Source organism: Amblyomma americanum, chromosome 9, assembly GCF_052857255.1.
Source record: "Amblyomma americanum isolate KBUSLIRL-KWMA chromosome 9, ASM5285725v1, whole genome shotgun sequence".
Classification (NCBI taxonomy): Eukaryota; Metazoa; Arthropoda; class Arachnida; order Ixodida; family Ixodidae; genus Amblyomma; species Amblyomma americanum.
Window position 1 is genome coordinate 105,865,293 of NC_135505.1, and position 23,477 is coordinate 105,888,769.

The 23,477-nt window shown below is 44.2% G+C and overlaps 1 protein-coding gene across 1 annotated transcript in view; it reads left to right on the forward strand.

Annotated features, from left to right (window-relative positions):
* The window catches only part of LOC144103963 (b(0,+)-type amino acid transporter 1-like), a 32,390-nt gene that overhangs the window by 6,118 nt on the left and 2,795 nt on the right, over positions 1-23,477 (forward strand). The window contains exons 3-7 of the mRNA XM_077636707.1: positions 11,094-11,300; positions 14,085-14,186; positions 15,440-15,700; positions 17,544-17,669; positions 19,169-19,265. Of these exons, the coding sequence (XP_077492833.1) occupies positions 15,553-15,700; positions 17,544-17,669; positions 19,169-19,265 (371 nt within the window). The 5' untranslated portion in view covers positions 11,094-11,300; positions 14,085-14,186; positions 15,440-15,552. The remainder of the gene's footprint in view (positions 1-11,093; positions 11,301-14,084; positions 14,187-15,439; positions 15,701-17,543; positions 17,670-19,168; positions 19,266-23,477) is intronic.

The window sequence follows — 23,477 nt, forward strand, 5'->3', positions numbered from 1 at the left end:
GACATTTTTCTCATGAGAGTTTGATGTTGATTACGATATATGAAATAGCTTCTAGCAACCAGCTCATCGCCTTCTAAGCTCCCAAGAAAACTGTAACAACAACGTACCCATGTCTAAAGTTACAAATGTTCATTTGAAGTCGAAAGGGATCTCAGCGTAATTTTAGTGTTAGAATTTTGTGAAGTATGTCATAGAAAATTTCCAGCTGAGAATAAGATCTGTTTCCCATTTTCTTAAACCGCAATAACAACTCGAAAGTAAATTGCAAGTTCTCAGAAACGCGGGAATAAATGGAGTGTTTTCTTCGCAGCTCTCTCAATAAGGGCTTAGGCAGTGCTTTCTTTAAAGGGCTGACCGCATTTAAAAACAAACTAGGCGAGCACTTATTTAGCTAGCCAGCTACGTACCCTCCCTAAGAACACGGTCGAAACGGACGACCTTAATCACTCAGCAGTAACCGGCCGCGCCCTTAATCGGCGCGCAGAATCTTGCCCATGAACCTCCTTGACATGCTGTTAGCAAACCCGTCGTGTATATTCTTGGTATTGAAGAATCCTGTCGAGCAGGTTCCCTTCAGCCGTTTGCGTTGGATATTATGACGAAGGAATAAAGCACTGATGTGGTTTGGCCTCGGGTCGTTGGCTGGAGACAGCGCCATGAAAGAGCGTGTCCCCGGATCCTGCATTTTGGTCGTTTTTTCTCTCCGGTTCTTCCTCGTACTTTGTGTACCTACTGAGGCCGCTTCCAACACAGCTATAAATTTCCAATCGACGAGCCGGATTTCATATGGATTACAAGAAACGTGATTTTAAAGCTGGATTAATGCTAAGCGTCTTTATTTGTCTTTGTAAGAGCTAGGAAACGTTCTGTTTATATTGCGTATGGTGAAATTCGGAGACAGTTTATTTTTTTAATAGTGCGAATAAGCTCTAAAGTTGTGGCAGTCTGTCGTTCGCTATGAGATGCAACTTACAACTCGAGCTTTCAAAGCGGATGCGGTAAATCGCCGCGACCTTAGCGGGTCTGCTGGACTGACCTCTCTTAGGAAAACCAGATATAGATTGAGCTCTACAGAATATCACTGAAAGAGAGAGAGAGAAAGAGAGAGAAAGAGAGAAAAGCGTTTAATGCATAGAATGGTTGGGTACGTGGGCCGTTATTCCAGGAGCCTATTGGCTTTTGCCGCCGCTCTTGACCGGTTCACCAGCAAAAGCCGCTCATTGAGAGGGAAAATTATTTGATGATGACAATGACGACAAGAGAGGTTTTTGGTGCCAAATTATAAAAGTCAAAGCTTCCCCTGTTTTGTTTGCACAACTGCTATACGCCGCTGCAACTCTTTCGTAGTTGTGTTTTTGCTACATTTCAGACTTTTGTAGTTATGAAGCGATTGAGCAATACCACTAAGCGAAGGTTCCTCACATTTCGTGCATACTGCTCTGAGTAGGTGTTGAATGTTTTCCATTTTACATCAAAATTTGTTTTCACTTCGTTACTCAGATTAAGCTTTATGCTTGTGTTACTTGTGCGTATTTTTTTTATCTGAAGGAGTACATTGAGCCGTAAACATGTATTCAAGAGCACAATTATACGAGCAAAATGTCAATTGTCTCAAAAATGCCGCATAATTTGCTTCCTAACAGCACAGGCACATGAGGTGCACAATCTTGTTTGCAACTCTCCGCACGCTCCTGAGTTTTAACGGACATGTGCTTGATATTCGAATGAAGCTACTTTTCAAAAGACGCCTCTGAAGGCATGAACACGTGTACACCATTAAAGCTCCCTATAGACAACGCTAGTTAATGCGAGCCGTTCTTTTTCAGCCCGCGCAAAAACTTCGCGTGGTTATGGAGCAGTGAAGCGTCATTCTTTTATTGATGGCGAACTGTACGTACACACCGTCAATCGAAATTTGCGCTCAATCTTAACTAACCCCGCACCTATACCTTCAAAGTGAGCTGCACAAAAGCTCGCAAACACTAATGCGATTAGGAAATGAGAGAATTGGGACGCTATTTCCGTAAGCAAATATAGCACCAGCAGCAGATGAGCTCCCCTAAATATTATTTGTTAAACGTGCAGCTCCATGCTCCATCACAGCCAAATTTGACTTGCGATGTGTCAACGTCTTTATAATTGTCTCTGGCTAGCTGTCAGTGTTAGCCAACGTAAGTACACGCGTCACCCAGCCACTGCGTTCCTGCTTGTGAACGGCGTCGTATGATATGTATCACACCACTCTTATCCGTTTTCTTGCGTGGTATCTTTCATCAGCTCTTTACTTTCAGGCGCATCACCGAACATTAAATAATCTCCCGTAACGCTAAAATTCAGTACCACCTTGTACAGTCCAGGAATACATGAACGCAATGATCGCGTTTGCACTTGATCTCGTATTACAGGTGGAAGAACAACAAACACATGATTTTCATGCGCTAAGTTATTGAACTCCAGGAATTAAAAGTATACATTTTATGATCTTTTAATCAGTTTTTACTGCATGCGTGACAATTCTGGTAACGTTGATGTAGCTGCACAAATAAAATTGCATCTTTTTCTTGGGACCATACTGACAATTCCGTTTTATTTTATTTTTCGTAAGAGCACGAGCAACAGCTAAAACCCCTCTCTAGAAATATTGATGTCAGGTTTTGTAGTAGCCTGCATCCGCAACAAGTGCTCAGAGAGTGATAATGTTGACCGTAACTACTCCATCAGTTTTAGGAAAAACGATAGCAGGACGCTAAACAACCGGGATCAAAGCACGTAGGAAAATGTTGTTTTGGTCATTCCTGTTTTAATTTGTTTTCCTCGAATCAGAAGCCCAGTAATGACGTCAAAAAATTTCTTAAAAGATGCGCTCGTCTCGTGTGAGATTAAAAGAAAAACCTAAAAACAAAAATTCGGCTACTTTGCAGTACTAATTACGGGTCGCGGTTGACAAATCGGGTTGGCTGCTTGAACCATGCTTTGAGCCTGGCCGGTCCCTAGTCTAGAACGACTGGCAAACGGACAAACCTTTTTGGCTGCCTGCCGGAGGGATGCGCCAGCTAACATGTATTGAATAGTAAAAGCAGTAGCCTGCTTGCTCGGATCGTGATGAAAAAACACAGCAGCTTGCGTGTGGCGCGGCATCGTAAAGCAGAAGTCAGAGGAAGAATAGGGTGAAATATAAGCATTGCTTCTTTCCGTCTGTGTACCTCATGAACAACATAGCAGTCTCATAAAAAAGACGTAAAAATCAAAAGAAAATTAATAAAGCTAAGAAATATATAAGGAAGACTTCTGTATACAATATGAAGTCTTGAATATTGCAGCACCGCGTGTGTGACGTGAATTGCGTTGGCCGCCGCCGCGCTTATACCACTAGCAACGCGCGGGATTTTGTTTTGTTATTGTGTGCATACTTTTTTTATACGAAGTTGTGGTGCCTTGAGTCGCGCAGTTGGCTGGGTCTGTATGCGGCATTATGCTTTGTAAAGTAAGAAGCTCACCAAATAACAAATGCTTTTCATAGCTCAATAAAGCGGTCAGTATCACTGAGCTCGCCGCAAAATACTGCTACTCTTTGCATATACCAGACACTTTTTTATTTTACTTGCGTTGCACAACTACCTCATCTGCATCAACTTACACCTGAGAAGCACATCTGCATCAGCCCCACAGCCTCAGAGTATGTCCTAAGGTTCGTCTGGGAATATCTTCAATAAGCAAAACCTGTGAGAATTTGAAAAGGCGCTGCACACATATTTATTCTCATATTAGTCACCTTAGGTTAATTTCAACGTCCCGGCGCTAGCAGAAATTAAGTTTAGTACGACTCCCAGCTTACTCCCAATATGCGGTAGGTGAGCCTGCGCGAACCTCACGCAACAAATTCATGGAGTAGATAGGACAGCCTTGGCAATCTTGATTACAATGAAACTTGAAACTAGCTTGAGAAACCAGCTATCACAGAAAATATCAAGTTCCGCCCCACGAGAAGAGAAAAAGTGCAAGAACTCTGTGTTGAAGGCCCAACGGACTTTTATATCATGATGAACAAAGCGCAGGCGACGAAAACAAAAACAAGTTCCAGCTTCACCGTGGCCTCATCCAGCGCCGTGGCTGAAATGCTGCTACAGTTTCGTGGTGTCGATCCCTGTAACCTTCTAACCCTTCGGTAACGTCGGGGAGAGACTCCACGGTTACGGACTTTGCCTTTCGCGAAACAGTTGCAACGTATGCACAATATTCGCTGAAATGTTGGAGCAAAATTTTATGGCCAGGTGGCCAAATGGTAGAGCACACACTTTCCACCAGAGGTATGGAAGGAGCAATTAACAATGTTGTGAAGGCAGTAGTACATTACTGAACAAACATGCTACACCAACACATTCTCCTGACTCAAACCTGCGTTCTTTGCTTACACACCTTCAATGAAAGGTGTACTATTAAGTGTTAGTGCTGAGTTGTCACCAATCACATATTACTGTGAAAGCCCGATTCCGATGGGCAAACGCCGAAAAAGAACTTGCTATGTTTGTGAGTTTTGTGCCAATTGGGTTTGCGCCATGTTGATGAGTAAGTAAAAAGAAACCAAATAAATATCCCCGACTTGGACTCGAACCCGCAGCGTCGAGAAAAGATCTGGTTCGCTGGCCACTGCACGAGACCCCTAGACTTTTGCGTAGTGCCGAAAGCGCCGCTCCTCATGTTAAACTGCAACATACTAAAATGGCGGAAGTGACAGAGACATGCGCGCTGCATTGGTTTGTGTGGACAACGCAGTGGCAGAAACACGGCACTTGAGCAATACGCGTTGGCGTTGACAACATTGCTGGAGAAACGCGGCACTGGAGCTTAGGCTTCCGGCGACATTGGGTTAATTGGCATTGTAGATGAAAAAGTTTAAGACATGCATAACTGCCTCCCTGGGTCAGTGGACACCTCAAACGCGCTTTCAGGTACGTGGCGGTGGCGTTTACGTAAAAAAACTGCGCTTTCATGCAATATTTCGCACCTATCAGGGCTAAACTCCCGCACATTGTTTTTTTCGAAATGAATTTCGGCGTCATTGCCACATTGAAAATGAGTGGATGAACACAAGAGGTTAACGGCAGGTTGTTGCCGATGACGCATTCCTCGTTCCCGTTAATGTCTTCTTCTTCTTCGGATATAAAGGTCTCGCGCAAGCTCGAGACAGATCCAACTGACAAATGGTTTCACGCCACGTATTATGTAGAAGGCATTTACAGCAACATGCAGTGGCCAAACACTCTGCCTTCCCCGCGGGCCCTCTCCGCGGCCACTCCGCGGAGTATGGGTTCTGCTAAACTATTCCCAGAAAACTCGACGTCTCAAAGGTGTAACCCGGGCCCCACCCTTTCCACAGATGAAGCTAAAAGAGAAAAATTAGCGTTCCCCCGGACATCATTCTGACGTCACTTTCGAGCTTTCCCATTCGTCAGAAGTGATGTGAGGGTTTCTCACTCTCCTTCGTACAGTTTACTTTCGCAGTACGCAGCTTTCAGGTTCGCGCACGCAACTGTCTACAAAGATAAGCGGGAAGAATATGATCTTTCGGAATTTCAAAGAGGCCGGATGCGAGCTGGCAACGCGTAAGCATCTGGTACCTTTGCCGCACTAACGGCTTATCCGGTGTCTCAGCTCCTATAATGTTTTGTACCGATGGCTATAAACATTCTATAAGAACGCCGTACATGGATAAACATAACGTCTATGTTTCTTACAACTCGCAGACAGTGCCGCAATAAAACATACAAAAAACACAACATATCGAACATAGGAGTAATGTTATTTCAATTGACTCATTACTGCACAAAAAAGCGAAAAAAATTATAATGCATTTCTTGGAATTGCTGGCTGGCGTACACTTTAACTTTTTCTTTAATTTTATTTCATTTTAAGGCAACTTGTTAATGCTTTAAGTCAACGTTTCATAAATAATTCTAAACCTTGATACTTCTAACGCGACATACTCGCTCTTAATTGGGCGTTCCGTGAGTATTAAGCCCTATAGAAATTACTGACCAGCTAAATAATTGAGATTGAATTCTCTCGTGGGCAATTCGTTTAGGTTTGACTGAAGTAGAAATGAGACTGAAGTGACCTTTAGCAAATTGCCTTCTTGTTGATTAATATCACAAAAAAAAAATGTTTTGACGTTTTCACAAAACGCATAAAATTTCTGTTTTTAGTGGGTGGACTGCCATAAACTCTGTCGGTGTTTAATAAGCTGTCAATTAAAACTCATTGCGCATTTTTCTAAGGGAAACCTCCCCATCCCATAAACTACATTGCCGTACGAAAGAAGCTAAAAGCCATAGAAACGAAGAAGCATGAGGGAAAATTTCTTTTTTTTACTTTGTGATGCTGATGAAGGGAAATTATTAGTCATTATTTTATCTCTTAAACATAATTCATTTGAAATCAGAATGAAGACCCCCACTTGCCGCCGGTGGAATCCCAACCAACAGCCTTCAAATTAAGCGTCTGGTGATCTACCAACTGAGCTACGGCGACGACTGCTCCATCTTCTGCTTAAGGGGCTGCTTATGTTTACGTACAACCTAACCTTGAGAGTGTTCACCAGCGCCACCCTCGTCCATAGAGGCGGAAGTAGTACGTCCCGTATACTGATGGTATGGCACGAAGCGTCGTGCAACTACGAAGGCGGTAACTATGCGAGAACCCTCTTATGCCTCCTAAGGCATCAAGGCTGCCACAACCGAGGCCCTCGTTAAGCAATTAAGAAGACAAGGAAAGGGAAAGGAGAGGCTAGTTGTGCATATGAAGGAAGCCAAAAGCAAGAGAGAGAGAAACAGAAGGACCGAAAATTGGGAAGGTTAACCAGGCGATACCCAGTAGGCCACCCTACACGTGGGGAAGGAAACAAAGGGAAAAAGGGAAAGAAACAGCGCCAACAAAATGAGTCAATCGCAATTCCATGGGGACAGGGGGCGCTCACTTCGAGCTCAAAGTTTACTGGCGGGAACTCAACCACGAGTACTTTAAAAACTTCAAAGGCGCCTTCACCGCTTTCCTTTGGGTTGGAGGTGTAGAACAAGGCCCCAGAGTCGTGGTATCTGCAAGAGGACCAGAGTCCAAGCGGCGGAGTGTAGTAGCCAGGAAGGTGCGCTGTCGCTCAAAACGAGGGCAGTCACAGAGTAGGTGCACGATCGTTTGATCGTATTCGCACTGCCCACACGCTGGAAATTCTGCCATTGCGATGGGATGGAAATAGGCGTTTGTGGACGCCACTCCCATCCACAGGCGACACAACAGCGTAGTATCACAGCGGGAAATATTTAGCGGGAACTCTCATTAATTTGTGGTGCTGATCAATGGAAAATATTGGCGACTATTTGATCGTATAAAGATAATTGATCACAAAGGAGAAGCCACGTGCCCCCTGTGGGATTCCAAGGACGTGGGTTTGGATCCCACCGGCGTCACGTGGTTGCTTCAACCTTGCCGTGCAGTACCGAACCATACCACACCACAACGTAACATATCCCACAGTACAACACTATCCATTGTTTGCATGTCCTTCAATATAACCGATGCACCGCCAAAAGTTGTTAAAAATGGTTTTAAAATCCTAATTACCTCGCAAGTCATGTGTTTGTGGCTTGTGTAACCTTTGACCATGAAAAGGCTGAGTAGCCTGCAAATAAATGTGCAGCTGTACTAGCTAGTGATCGGGCGTTCTTCTTTTATTGCTCAACCCTCTAGCTACGGCAGGCATTTCACATGATGGCGCTTGAGAGGAATCTGATGTCCAGCTGCTCACACTGTAACCGAGAAACACCCTTTAGTGCAAAACGGAAGCCAACGCCGCTATCTGAAAAACAGCCCGCAGAATCTGTGTTCTTACGCCAGGCGCCATGCCCCTGGCAACACGCCAGGTGACTTAAAGCGAAAAATTTCTCACATAAAGACTCCGTGTCTGTGTCGCGTCGCCTGTCTCTAAGGAAAGCGGTGCGGGCTGGCCAACATTATTTTATTTCCTTTTCTCTGCCCACTGATATATGTCTCTAATGACAAGTAGCAGTTCACGTGGGCGGCATTCCTTCCCTACGCATCCGCCGAGAAGGCTAGTGAGAGTCAGAACGAGCTAATATTCCCTCGTCATGCATCCACTGTTGTTCAAGGAAGGTACCCTCTTACTCATGCTTGCATTTTATGTCTATCTGCATGTCTGCTTCTATCAAATGATAAAATTAGATGACTCGAATTGTGAAGCTGAGCTGAACATGACATAACTACGTACAGGGATGATGGAAAGAAATGCGAACAGAGCGGAGCCTACAGGCGCTCCGCTGTTCGCATTTCTTTTTATAACGCTTTTGTTTCCGTGGTACTAAACAGCCGCAGGAGTCGTCCGTGATGCATTCTAGGACAACTCTAACCTCTTTTTCTTGCCGCCGAGGTAAAACGCGAAAAAAAGAAATTCAATTAGCAGAGCGCGTAGGCACCGCGTTGTTCGCGTTTATTTCCAACGCGATAGTACCTACGGCGATAACCAGGTAACTGGTTAGAAAAGCAAATTTGACAAATAACGCGACACTGTTCGAACCGTTGGGGTTCTTGGTTTTTCTGTATGAATTCCGCTGACTAAAGGCATACTGGGAGCTGCATATTTGTCAATTTATTTTAGTGGAGGCTACAGTCGGATCAATCGTATATAACTTACCCGCAAAATATTAAACTCCAAGGCTGGTAAGTGTGAGGTCTACGGCGTCGTCACAGAGCGGAGTGAGATAGGAAGGATTATCGGAAAGATCGCAAAATTTAACGTCCAAGTGTACAGGTAAGCCCTTGAACACTGCATAGTTTAGGGTTGTAAATAAATTCTGACCACGTGGAACTCTTCAACGTGGACTGGTGTCGTAGCGTACGTGAGGACGTCATCATTTTGCTCTTGATATGCGGCCCACATTTTGTCGCCGCGAATTCAGGCTCAGCCCCAGTGCACCATAGATGCCTTTCACCGCAACGAGTGCCTATAATTTCGGACCTCATTTTGACTTGGTTAAAGCAGTAGGTAAATGGTAGGTGCCTTTACTTCGCGCGAGCTTTCCCTGCAAATAAATCTTCAGTATTTCTGAAACATTAACGGCACCCAACTAAACATGTAAAAATGGTTGCTTCTAAATCACTGGTGAGACGAATATTAGAATATGCATCCTCTATGTGGAGCACCCAAGTAGCATATCTGATCGCTGCATTCTAAGCCGTCCGAAATCGCACGACATGTTTCTTAAGATCGCAATATTCGCACGGCGTCGGTGTGTCATTCTGGAAACCACAGTCCAACTTGCGAAGTCTTTCTCTCCGTCGCCGCGCCGGAACCCTGTCTCTTGACCATGCATTTTATTATAGCGCAGTGGTCAAAACCCATACATATCCACACTTCCGCAACATATATCCTGTCACAAATTCCATCCCCTTTAAGCTCATCGCCCATGCACTCGTACCGTGAAATTCACCACATCCTTTTCCCACTTGCCGCGTCAGACCCCGACGGCCTTTCGCACTCCGCCACTGCCATCACCTGTCCATCAGCCTTAAAGGCAAACATTGAAAGACATGACATCATGATCTTCACTGGAACTCAATTATTACCCCTGTTCTTATGTAGTACCCCGAAAAGAACCTTCAGGATCAATAAATTAAATTACATGAAAGGTGTAACACTGAGAACTAGGACACTAAATGAATGGTGTCCTAGTTGTAAATCGGGGCACCGCCAGGGCTTGTAATGTGAAGGCAAGGTAGCTGATGGTCCCCTAGATTAACAGAATGATTTACAAGAGAACGCGAGCGCAGCAGTGGGATAGGAAACCCGGATGCGCGGATATGATCAACAAGTGTAGCCTGTAAGGGTATTGGAACAGAGCTGTTTGCAGGGGTATTTGAGACTCCTTTATCATGCAATGCACATAGCTGCGATGGTGATAATTGTGCGGCAGTAGTAATGCTATAGTAGCACTGATAGTCGTCATTACTTTTGCAGCTTCACTCGCAATAGCAGTATTAACATCTTGCAGGAGAAAATTGAATTAGGACACCATTTTTGGATCACGGGACCACCTCATGGTCGATAACATTGTTGCGTAGCAGTTATAATTTGATGGATAGCAAAAATTTGTACCGCCTTCTATTCGAAATTCCTTGAGAAATCGGGTTCTACTGCGTATTATAGCTGGACGGAAAGGTGTCCTCAAAATAAAAGTTTCTTCTTGGGGTCCTGCTTAATCAGTATTTAATCATGAAGTTAGGGAACTCGATGAACCAGCTTCCACGGCTGCCAACGTTGCAACTGCTCTACGGCTGCAGCATCACCGCTGGCCGGCTGATGCTTTGAGCCTCTGCAAGGATTCATCTTCTATTAAACTAAGATAACTGCGGCAGTCACACCCAGAACCGCAGCGCCATAAATAATTTATTGTTGTTTGTACCCAAGCGCTTACTGTGAGATGTCTTCGTTGTCGATCATGCCGCAATGAAGAGGACATATTACTCACTGTGAATAACATAGTTTCATTATTTATACACCGAGGCCTGCGCAAATCAAGCTTGGGAGATCAGGAATTGAACATCAGGTGCCATAAATTTTTCTAATGTTTCCTTTTCCATTCCAGCAAATACTAGTCAAAGAGCAAGATGAGAATTGTAATGGAAACGTTGGGCGTGACACTCTTTTTTATTCTGCGCTGACTTAATGGTTGCAGCAAGGTTCAGCTAAGTGTAATGTTGCTGATTAACCCTAACTAGTCCAGCTTTTCGCGTCTTTCATTCTTGACTCGATACAAGCATGCCTCTACCTTGATCTTAACAAAAAGTCCGTTGTGTTCACAAGTTCGTTGCAATTCTTTTGACGTCAATAAAATTTTCTTTTGACTTTTTGATCCGGTTTTGTTTTTTATCGTTGTTCTCACCGCATTCAAGATATTATTAGCCTCCTAGTGGTTCCTCTTGAACCCTAACGTTTATTGGGATGCTGTTCTATTTCAAAGCCGATGAATTCTTCAAGTGATTTACTTTCTCAGCAATTTGCCCACACACCGCATCTCTGGGTGCAGGATCTTCAGCCAGCAGAGGAAGCTGGGAACCTACGTCTGCGCCGGTCGATGTGTCGCCGGTGCAAGAAAGCAAGAAAGCCAAAGATCAAAAAGTTCCTGTCCCGCAAGAGCAGACAACCTAACCAGCTCTTTCGGTGGAAAAGACCGCCCTCAAGCGGCAAGTTGGTCTCGGCAGCGCAGTCGCCCTAATAATCGGAAGCGTCATTGGTAAGTAGTCATGTTCTGGGCACGGAAAATGTAATAAATAAATACACATCCTTCACTTCTATTTAAAAACAAAAGTTGTATCTCTCAGTATAATGAAAGAAGTCGGATATCACAATGGTAAATGGAAAAATCCAGATTGGTAGCTATAGTTACCAAAAATTCCGTATCACAGTAAAAATTCGTTCAACTGAAAGAAAATATCGGCAGTGGCTTAACCTGGCTAAGCCTGGAATTTAGCGAAAAGCAAGGACGCTTGCCAAGCGTCTGAGGCTCGTCCATGCCAGCTCCACTACCCGCTCGCGACAGCCGTTTTGCCTATATCCACACTACCACGTGGCTATGACGTAGTAACACATGTTCTTACGACACCCCCATGGGATGTCATCACGTGGGTTCACTCACCCCTTCGGATGTTCTTATGGTCAAAGGTAAACCCAAAGGTAACCCGATATCAAAGGTCGAAGGTCATAGGTCAAAGGTCAAATAAAGGTCAGGGGTCAATGTCAGCGGTCAAGGGTTCGACACCATAACTGTACCACATATTGTCATACACGGCTACCGTGGTCGGGTTTAAGGTTGCCGGCCTACGCGACGACGGCTTTACCTAGCGCAGTGAAGCTTGTCGCTTCAAAAATTAAGAACAATTCGCGTAAGCCGTACACAAAAACTGTTATACGCCGCCACCTTTGAAAATATCTTACATAATTTATCGAGGTTTTGATCCGTTCTCCAGCGCATCGATTTATCCTGTTTAACGGCCTTTCAGCTGCTGAGCCCAATATTAGGGAATGTCGACCCCTACGGCTGCCTTTCGATTTAAAGTATGGGCACTTGCTGTGCGCTAATTCACAATTGTCTCATAACACCGGGCCGCCTCTCATAGACCACGTAGTGATTCGGTACATTAAGCACCGCGTACTTCACCTCGAGGGTAGATTCGGTGCTGTGAAATCTCTGGAAATTTATTTATTTATTTACAATAACCTCAAAGGCTCCAGACATGAAGTATTACAGGACGGTTAGCGGTATTATGTAAAAAGGAATACATCAGTGATTACATAAGTGTAATATTTACTCAATGAGCCTTCAAATGTTGCTGATTGCAGTGGAGCACTGCATGAGCGAGATGATTCTAGTCTCTTCCAATTTGGAAGAAAAATGGGAGAAGATTCGCAGAATTGTGAGCAGGTGTCGGGTAAACACTTTTGATGTGGCTGACGCGCTGCGAAGTCCAGTGTGAGGTCATCAGAATGACGGAATTGGATGGCTATGGATGATAATATTTTTAGAAAATACAAATTAAAAGTGCGGGGTACTCTCGGTCCTCCTGATCTTTGCGGTCTTCCCAGTTGAGTCGCCCAAGGTGCCTTAATAGCATCCTAGCAGATGACAAACAAGCTGCATTAGCCTATGGACCTGAGTTCTTGGTCACAAAAAGAGCATTCTTGAAGATATTTGTCAGCTTTTGTTTAGCGGGCTCTCAGTTAGACAGCCTGGATCGCCTTCTTGTAGAATATGTGGTTGTATTCTTCAGCATGAGTGGAGTCGTTTTATCTCCGACGTATTAAGGTTTTCTGCCAAATTCAGATTCAAAGCGATATCCGCTGCCACAACCCGTCTTAAAGCTTGTCCAGCAGCTTTACGAAAGGCTACGGAGAATCGGGCAATAAGATGTATGATCAAACGTTGTTTTAGCAACTCTTTACGGGGCCGCTAGTACAGGAGTGATTAGGTTCTGCGTCGGCCTCTCGTTACGAAGTAATACATGTTGAATCGCTACGTACTGAAGCGTCACAGCGTGTCCAACAGGGAAAGAATTAGGAAGCAGAAGGAGAATGTCTCCTATTGCTCTTTCTTGCATTCCTTTCCTCACATGAAATGTTAGTGCGCCGAGTGCTTGTCCACTGTTCTGGTTTTTTTTTTTGTTGCCTGGTTTTTGGCAAACCACTTGCGTAACTGGCGATTCTGCTGCATACGATGAAAAATTCTGTCCGTTATTCTAATGCACTGGCTAACTAAAGCATAGAAATGCGCTCATGGCATTGTGCCACATTTAGAGGTAATGATGATTATGATGAGTTTCAAAACACCAAGGGCAGCATTGGTCAAAGAGCGCCATGCTTCGCGGTATTTCTAGTCAACACAATGTGGAGCCAATGATCAATTTTCCAAGCATTTCACCCCAGAGAAGCCGACCACAAGGCCAGAGAGAAGCTTCTACCCATTGTAAAACCAGTGCATACGCGGCAGCAGTGGGCACCGAATCTGGCAACTCCCGCCTACAAGGCTGATGCTCAAACCACTAGGCCTCGGCTGCGGCACTTCAATCTAAACTAAAACACGGCTCTTCACGCCTTCCGGCGAATCGTGATTTCTTGATATGTAAGGTCTTTGTATTTGTGGAATCAGTGATGACAAACAAAAAGCGGAACGGCCGAGAGGTAATGCGCGTATTGTTCGCAGGAAAGTAGGGCATGCTGCAGCGTCATGGCTTTGAAATAAGCAGAGTATAGACGCCCACCGCATGCATCAATTGCGTGGCATAAAGCGCAAATGAAACCAGGTAGCCTGGCTCCAGAACAGACCGCCGTTCGTTGCACACAGGTAACCGCTAGTGACAAGAACGGCGAGAAAGGGAGAGACAATCATCACAGTCCCAAGTAATTAGATTCCTTTAAGACCGGGTGGTAATTGCGTTTGTAGTATTGCTTAATTAGTCATTAATTACTGGAGCGCCTTAAAATTATCCGTCATTGTATAAAATCTATATACGAATCTTCGCAGGATCTGGGATCTTCGTGACTCCAAGCTCGGTATTCAGGAACTCCGGTTCTATTGGAGTGGACCTCCTCGTATGGCTCGTTTGCGGAGTGTTGAGTGTCATAGGTAAGTCTCAGAATTTCCTCACACCTTAAAAAGCCTCTCCTTTCAAAACGAGCACCAAAGAAAGAGAGCCAACCTCTTTTACATGTACTAATTACGTAAACCTCCTGGGAGCTAATCTACTAAAGAGATCTAGTTTTTATGAAATTAATTAGTGAGACGTAATCTCAGAACATTTTTTGCAGTGAGAGGTGCACGTGTTAGTAGCTTAAAATTGGATGTTCTATTTTGTTTTCCTTTTCTGGTGCGTTTCCTTTTGTGAGCTTTTTTTTGGCCTCCTGTTTACGCCCATTGTAACGGCATGCAAAATAACCCAAATAAAAAGCAACAATCTCTGGCCCTATATAAAGGCCAGTCTAGAGAGCGTGGCTGGTGAAGTAAACTTGTGATTTCATGAACTCCGAGACTTTCAGAACGAAGCGTCTTTATTTATTATCATCTGTTCACTACAGCTATAATAGCGCGTGGAGGAGCAAGCTGTGGCTCAGGAAACTCTTATTTCGCCCGATAAGGCAATGAATTTTTGCTTTGGCATGGACGACGAAATTTTATGAGTGTCAATCGACGTGAGATATCGAATATGGGACATGGGACGTGCGATGTTTTGTAGGCATGCTAAAGAAGTAATCTCTTTCACGCTACCTACCGATCTCTGGCAAACGTCCCGCGGCCAACAAAGCCTTAACCGGTGCGGTAATGTGCTCATTTTGTTGTTTACGAGGTTGTGTTAATTAATTGAGGTGAACCTAAAAGCAGTATTGAAAATTTTCCTAGCATCTAAAATCTAAGCATCATGGAGTGAAAGCGAATACTGTACCCAGCTGCATGGGATCCTGATAAGTTTAACCTTGTGTGTATGATGGCCTAATGGGAAGTTCAAAGAGTTGTTTATTATGAGTGCCTTTAAGAGATGTTGCTCTTTGGCTGAGCTGAACTTCTAGTCATTATATGAAAACTTCATGGAGTTTCTATTACCACACCATGCCTTTGCCTCGATCAGGTGACATCCAACAGTGACAACCTATACTGCCTTTCTGTTCTGGCATGCAAATAGGTCATAGCCCAAGTAGCACAGGTAATTGGCCCAATACTGGAACCGTATTGGCAAAGGCCGGCCCTACAAAGGACCAGTATGAGACCATCCTTTTGCAATATTGGGCCCATTACCTGCGCTGCTTGGGAGAAATGAAAAGATGTCATTTCAACTCGCCCAAACACGCAGAGTGCCCATCGACTTTGTATTGCACACTTCGTAGGTGGGCTGTGCTACGCCGAGCTGGCGACGCTGCTGCCGGCATCTGGCGGGGACTACGCGTACCTGACGGCAGCCAGCAAGGTCCTCGGCCGGTTCGGGGACGTGCTGCCTTTCATGCAGATGTGGTGCTACTCACTGGTGCTGGACCCCATGAGTGCCGCTCTGCAAGGCCTAACCTTCTCCAGCTACGCGCTCAGCGTCGTCTACCCGACCTGCGCCGCCCCGTACGAGATCAGCGTCCTTGTTGCGCTGAGCTTCACCAGTGAGTCTGCGATGCGCACGTGCAGCCTGGGGTCGCCATTTTACAAAATGCATCAGATACTGCGCCATTTCCTTTCCCCCTAAAAACCAATTATTATTATTATTATTATTATTATCTTGTGTGACGCGTGCGATTAAGAAATGTTGCATGCAAAGCGTCAATACGCTCTTGTACTGTTGTGGCAGTAAAAGGTAGGTTTTTCATTGCTTGAAGTACCGTTGGCAAGTGTAACCAAACGAGCAGTCACCTCATAGCACCATGCAAAACGTGGATGGAGGAATATGGTGAGGTACTAATTTGTAGTGTTTCCCTGTGGTGGCGAAGCCTGGAGGCGGGCAGAAAATCTATAAATGAGGCATAAGTCAATGCATGCAGTGATGGCAAGGCACCTGATGGATGTAACGCTTAGAGAGATAAGGAAAGGAATGTGGTATAGAGTCTAAGTGGTACATTTGATGTTTCTCTGAATGAAATAACAAAGAAGGACACATATGTGGACAGCTAGGTATAGTGACAAGAGATGGTCTAGTAGAGCGAGAGAGTGGGCACCAAAGTAAATGACATTGTAGACTAATGTGGTAGAGGGAGGTGGGGAGGGGCTGCTGGAGACAGTAAGGTTGAGATTGGTTTGCTGAGATAGCTTGCTAATGGCTGGAGCAAGGCGGTGGTAACTGGAAGAATTTCAGCGGAGTGTTTTGCTGGGAAAGTTTGTGGATGCGAGTGACACGGATAAGGACTTGATGATTTTACAGGCCGCCACAAAGCGCTCCTCAATATTACTCTCTTGCGTTTGGATGTGTGGGCTCTTCTTTCTTTACGCGGAGGACGTTGGGAAAGGACTTTGTCCTGCAGTGCACCCGAGAAGACTGAGTGTGGCGGCGATAGATTATGATGGCGATTCCAGAACAAAATGAGGCGAGCGCCAAATAAATGGAGAAACGCTCTGTACTTAGACTGCTCAAGTGGCGGAGCTCTATAGCGCACAGTGACTTAAGTTATGGCCATGTTTACACGATTGTCTTCTAACCGCATGTTCGCTACTATATTGTTATTTTAAGATGCACATTCCGCCACCACCTTGCATATACCGTATCTCTGCTGTATCTCGTAAATTTAAAGATAAAGCTTTCATTACCCGAGGATTCTGAAGCATGTGCAGGAACGTTTGCTGCCATGTGCCATCACCACAATCCCATATGTCGGTAATTACTACTCCTGTTGAATGTAGTGAAAAGACATTTCTTCTTTTCAGAAAATTACTGGGCAGCGCGCCTGTGCATAACCTACAGGCTTCATTTCAGGAAAAAAGAAATAAGGGGGCAGTACCTACAGCTGCAAAAATAGATGTGCTGTGCACGAGTGAATGCGAATATGCGTTGTGTGATTTATTTTCTGAAACCTGCCTTTCTCTAGGATATAAAGTTACTCGCATCACTAAAAACATACATACCTTGCAGAGCCTGCAATGTTATTGAGGCATTAAGACTAGGTAGAGTCGTTACAGTATCCCACCGGCCAGCAGTCGATGCCAACATCAGAGGCGTAAAGGTCTATGGAGTGGTTTCATGTCCTTATTTTTTTTCTACCTTTTCGCGCTTACCAGTCATGTGCAGTGTTGCTTAAGTAATAATTCTTGTCCGGAAAATCACCAGCGTTCTGCATAAACGCACGACTGCTCTTGCGTATAAAACACTTTACTTGAACGCGTAATAGCCTTTCGCTCCGGCTGTGTTCTGAAGGCCACGCCGTTATTACGCTCAGGTCTGAGATTTCGTCAACATATACTTTGCTTAGGGCATGGAATGTACGTTTGCAACAACCTCTATTTTTTTTTTTCGCGCAGCACTGGCCACCGCAGTGAATTGTTTCTCCGTGAAGACATCGGCGAGAGTTCAGGACGTCTTCTCGAGCGTCAAGTGTCTCGTCTTGATCTCTGTGATAATCACAGGGGCAGTCTTCGCTCCTAATAGTAAGTGTGTGTGTGTTATTTCTTTTAACTAATTGCTGGTGGAAAGATTCCACGAATTGGTGAACAGTTGGTGTGGTTACCTGCTATGCCAGGCGCACGTGTTTTAGGGCAGACTCGTCAATGTTTCGCGGATCTACCTCCACTTTTTCAATTCTCCAGGTAAATACAACGACATAAGGCCTCATCTGTACGATAACGCTTTGTAGAAACTCGCCTGGTTTGTGTAACACCATTTAAAGTGATCATCCAGGCATTAAAGTATGATATAAAAGCAACAAAGCTCGTGTTTTGTAAACATTTATTCAAATTGTAAATTAACTTTCAGATAATCTAATTGGTTCTGCATTCTTACCCTTGCCTTTGAGAAAAAAAAATTCAGGCCTTAGTTATTTCGCAGCAAAACACTTAGCTGAGCTCTTTCACTGTATGCAGCTATGTTTAGAGGATATAGTTCAGTCTTTTACTTTGAGTGAAACTTAAGATATATTAATGAACTCAAACGACGGCACAAGGGGCCAGAGAGACAAAGAAAAGAAGTAGTTGGGAGTCCATTTTAGAGCATACATACTTGTGGAGTAAGCCTGAGAACATATTTTAAAGCTGAATACATGCTGGATTATACTGCTACAGGCAGAAGGCCAGGAACAACCATCGGATCGAAGCAATGAAGAAGCAAAAAAAAAATCAACTGCTGATTTTTTTCGTCAGGAAGAACTGAGGAAACAAAACTACATCTCCGACAAGAGATTAAAAACCTGTCTGATTTTTCAAACACGAATAAGGCAAACAAAAGCAGGGAACAGAGAGACAAATGCTCAGTAGTCAAGATGTTCACGTTATAGCAGTTAGTACCCGTAAAACTTCCAAAGCAAGATGACTATAACATCTACAAAACTACAAGCAATATTTTCCAACTCAAAGTACGTATTCTTTTTTGAGTTGCCAAGACTTCCCTATCATAAACTGACTGAAAAACAGAATGCGATCACGGAAGACGCGACTAACTGCGGTTTTGCTTTGGTCGTGACACTGCCATTATAACCGCTTTGAGATGAAATCCCGTATTTTTATTTGAAGCCGTGCCATCGTGTGCATTTTTATTGGTTTTAATCAGCGAAAAATAACACATTCGAGAACAAGTCGGATCATGTTTCTTACCTCCGGCTGGCTGGCCGGAACTGTTACAGCGACACCCACCTATTCCCGATAGTACGACCCAGAACAGTGCTCGCAGGTTCTTAGTAAGCGTAGAGATGCATCTCTGACAATAATTACCTTCAGGCATGTAGGATTGCTTGCGCCGCGTGGTTTACATATCAGAGTAGTAACCAAGGTATACAATGTGTGCGCGAGTTTTTTGCAGTATACTGGCAGGATGTATCTGAGGAGTGAAAAGAACAGAGGGACCAAGAACTAATGTTTCGTAAAGCAACGATGTTTCTTTTTTCAACATTGCTGAAAAGAAGCTTACGACAGCTTGCGTGCCGCGTGTATTTCAGGCAATCATTTTCAAGGGGAGGCCATGTTCAACAAGCCAGAGTCACCGAGCCGCTTAGTCTTGGCGTTCTACGGAGCGCTATACTCCTACGGCGGATGGTAAGATCATTAGTGCCTTCGCAACCGTGATACTCAGTGCAGTCCAAGCATCGAGCATCCTGTATGCCAGAGTCTACAACATTATCGTACGTGCATTTATGGAGCATCCAGTGCGAGCAATTTAGCAGCCTTGGTTGGAACCCCGCAGCGTTATTAGCAGGATACTTCAAATTGGATATCATTGCAAATTTCTGTGAGATTGACGTGTAGAACTAGACACTCATATTACGAAATGTCGCAATGTGACAACGCGCTGAAACACTGTCGCCTGCTTTTTTCTATCTTTCTTTGAGCCAATTTTCCTGTCTTCTGGGTTTCCTTGCATGAGGTTGCGTTCTGCTGTATCGCTACATAAAAATTACTGCCAATGGCTGTTCGTCTTATGAGACTATAAAACAGCAACTATAGAAGTGATGGGTTTGTCGTGCTGTAAAGCACCGCTAAGCAAAAACTAGAATGAAAAAGAGGCAGGCAATTTTTCTTGAAAACGCCCAATCCATGTGCTTCAACAACACCGGTACCGTAACTCTCTTTCGGCGCCTTAGCATTGACTTGGTGGAGCAGATGCCGGAGTCTGAGTCGTAGGAGCTTCGTTGGGGAGAAGAGAAAGCTTCCTCAATAGGCAGGGCATAGGTTCTGGTGCGAACATTTCAATGTGCTTCATATTTTTCGTAACCTGTTCCGGGTGGTCAATTGGAAGTCATTCGCATGTACGACTCTCAAAGCACACTAATGATGCCCATCATAGGACTGTGCGAGCATGTGGCTTGTCAAATGTCGAGGCCGTAGTGTTAGTCTCGCATTTCAACCTACTTTGCTTTTAGAAGTGCGCAAGTGGCAGAGTGCAGTGTCAAACACGGCGTCCACCTCTGAGCTGTTTGTGAAGAGCTGCATTAGTAGCTGCTACCATGAAACCACGAAAGACGTTGAGGCAGTCAATACTTTCCTTGTTTTTTGTAGTGAGCATGATGAGTGTATACGTGCTGGACCATACGTGCTGGTTGTAGTCTAATATTGTGCTTATTTGTCCTTTGTTTCAGTTTCATAAAGACCGCTAACCGTAAATCGCTTATTCTTTTTCTGCCAGATTTTAACTGGTTAAAGGCAGCAGTTTTATGTACTCTTGATGCTTATCACAGAATGGCGTAAAATTATGGCCGCCAAACAAGGATTACATAGAGACAGAACTTCCATCGCCTGAAATGAAAGTTCCTCCTAATGTGAGTAAAGCGTCACGCATGTAGAAATTATTTGTGCGATTTGCTGTATCACATTGTGCAGTTGACAGAACCTTACACATACGCAGGCATATCGAAAGTTTTGCTGTCCGAGGTGCTCAGAAAAGAGGGTAAAGCTTTCGAGCCCCGCAAACGAGAAATGCTTTATTATTGACAAACGACCATAGAACAACGAAAATACGGCACGACCCAGATGAACGCTTTAAAGAGCACGCGCTAAACTTGCAGCAAGAGAATAAATATGCGAATTTAGTTTGAAATCAAACAGACACCAAGTCTGTGCCGCAATATTGAGGTGCAAGGATTGTGGGCAGAAGAGGAAGCGAAAAACAGAGACTCACTTTGCAAGCTTATGACATGCATAAGAATGTGGGGGAACGTTTCAGCGACGCATCGATCGCGTTGTGTTCATCAGAGCGCGAATTCATAGAGACGTCCTTGCAAGAGAACATATTAAAATTTGCTTGTGTTAATCACAGTAAAAGGAGAAGAGAGAAAGCGGGAAAATAGAAAATAAAAATTAAGGCGACACTAAAGCTCCGCATAGGGCGGACGGAGCTGGCAATGGACAGGGTTAATTGGAGTTACATAGGAGAGGCCTTTGCCCTGCAGTGGGCGTAGTCAGGATGATGATGATGGGGATGATGAAAACTCCGCCTTAATGGGTATGATGCGACAGTGTTAATGGTCCGCTCTAACTCTTCCTTTTCTTACATAGTCACTGTTCTTTGCTCACATTCACACATTGATCACAATAATCGCGACACATTCTTTCTGGTCTTTGAATGCTTTCCCACTACATTTTACGCATATAATGTGACTTTAATATGTATTTCACTGATTAACATGTCTTCAGGTCACTCGACTAAAACCACACTTATAAGCGCAAAATTAAGCCGATATCACACACCATCCCCCCATGTGCCTACATGGCCTAGTCGGTGGTAGACCGGACGTGCGGCCCCAGGGAGTAAAATTTATGAAAAGCTTTGTTTCATATAATAAATTACTTTAAAAATTTCATTGCATTAAGACATGCGTTCACCTTGAGTTCACATTACAAGTCCTCTTTGCAATTGCTTTCATTCCAAACGTACACGCGTGACGTGGTTATACGACCCAACTTTACCGCGTTTTCCCCTGAACGGTATAGCTTTAACGCTATTGGGTTAAAAAACCGATGACACCGTCATGTGCACTCATGTAGTGTGAATTTGTAATACATGTGATCTTGAGCCATAGTGGCGTTGACCAGTTGCAGTGACGTTGACCTGTATCGTGTCGTCTTTTCGTCGTATGCTGTAATTGAAGAAGCATAGCTTGATGGGCCAGTTGGTTTTTAATCGCAATAATCACGGAAAGAACCAGCACAAAAGGGCGCATTCATAAGAAGAAGGAGTAGACAGGACGGCGCTGGAAACAGTACTGTATTTTATTCGAAGAAATTTGTCACAACAGCAGGGTCGACAAGCGTGCAAGCAACAACACATGTTCCGGGACACCGCGATTGTTGTGTAGTGCTATCTTACTTCTAAAGTACCAACCATCCGAGCACCGATTTTTACTGAAGCTGTATCTAACATTGCTTCGATCACACATCGCATAGTGAGCTGTTGAAATATTTTTTTTGATTCGCAGCGAATACGAATGTTGAGAAACTGCGCCATGCCGTTAAAATGAAGACATAAGCTACTTTAAACTCTATTTCCACTTCCGTCAACGTAGTAGAGGTAATCGATTTATGATGATCGATCTGCAAGGCAATTAATGCAAAAACAGAAACTGAAACACGAAAGGAAAAAAGCGTTGTTTCATCAGCCGATATTATTTTTTATTTTTACGTGAACATGAGAAGAGGGGTTCATGCCTCACAGCGGTGCGAGCTGCTTCTTTTGCATAATGCATGAAGTCACTAGAACAGCCAACACAAGGCTAAAAACACGCCGAATAAATGCGACGCACAGTGCACAAAATACGACAATGGGGACACTACGCACACGCCAGATATGGTAACTACAAATTGAAAACGGAAAATAGACACTATAGCAAAAAGCAAGCATGTTCACAGTAAATACTAATAAAAATTCTAGGCTGATCAATGTAATTGGTACGGCGGAAAGCTTTCACATGTACTTGCGACTTGAGCTTTCCTTGTTGATCGGTGCGACTGGACGCAACTTCATGCTTTGAAGTGCCCACCTAATGAGAGATGCAACGAAGACACGCATGCACTTCCACATAAGCTCACCAGTGCATTTGTTGACGGTTCGACTCCCGAGCTATGGCTGATACAAGTTGCGACTATCAGTTCTGCGATTTTTATCACGCATATTTGAGCACAACCGGTCCACATTTGTGTGACATTTTGGATTTCATGTGGCGGAACGCGTTCGCACACTTTTGTGGATTAAACATTCCTTGTTTTTCGATGTGACCGAACTCAAGCTGCGTCCAAGTATCCAAGATTTATCACTGCTTCTCTCTCATCACCGTTAAACCGCTTCTCTTTCCTACCTCCTCTTTCTCCGCTCTTCGGTTCTCTGAGAGGCGCGCTCTCATTGGCCGCCTCCAAAGCGCGCGCAGCCTTGGTTTCCCGCCTGGTTTGCACTTTTCGTCTTCGCTCCTTCTTTCGTTCTTGTGCATTTATCGTCTGAATGCAGGCATCACTTCCACACACTGATTTCTCGCTATGGGCCCTCTCATGGTTCACACATTAATAAGAACAATAAATTAATATTAAAAACGTCAGTGACATAACCTAAGATAACCAAGGATATACTGGCGTAAAAATAAGGCAACAATTACAGACAAAAATAAGTAAAACTAAAAATAGGTTATACAGCAATTGCAGTCATTGACCGATAATATTAGTGCAGTACACTGAACACCTAAAAATAGGGGAGGAAATCACGACATACCGCTGAAAACAGGTAGTGACTGAAACATCTAGCAATTCTTTTATCCGTAATTCAAA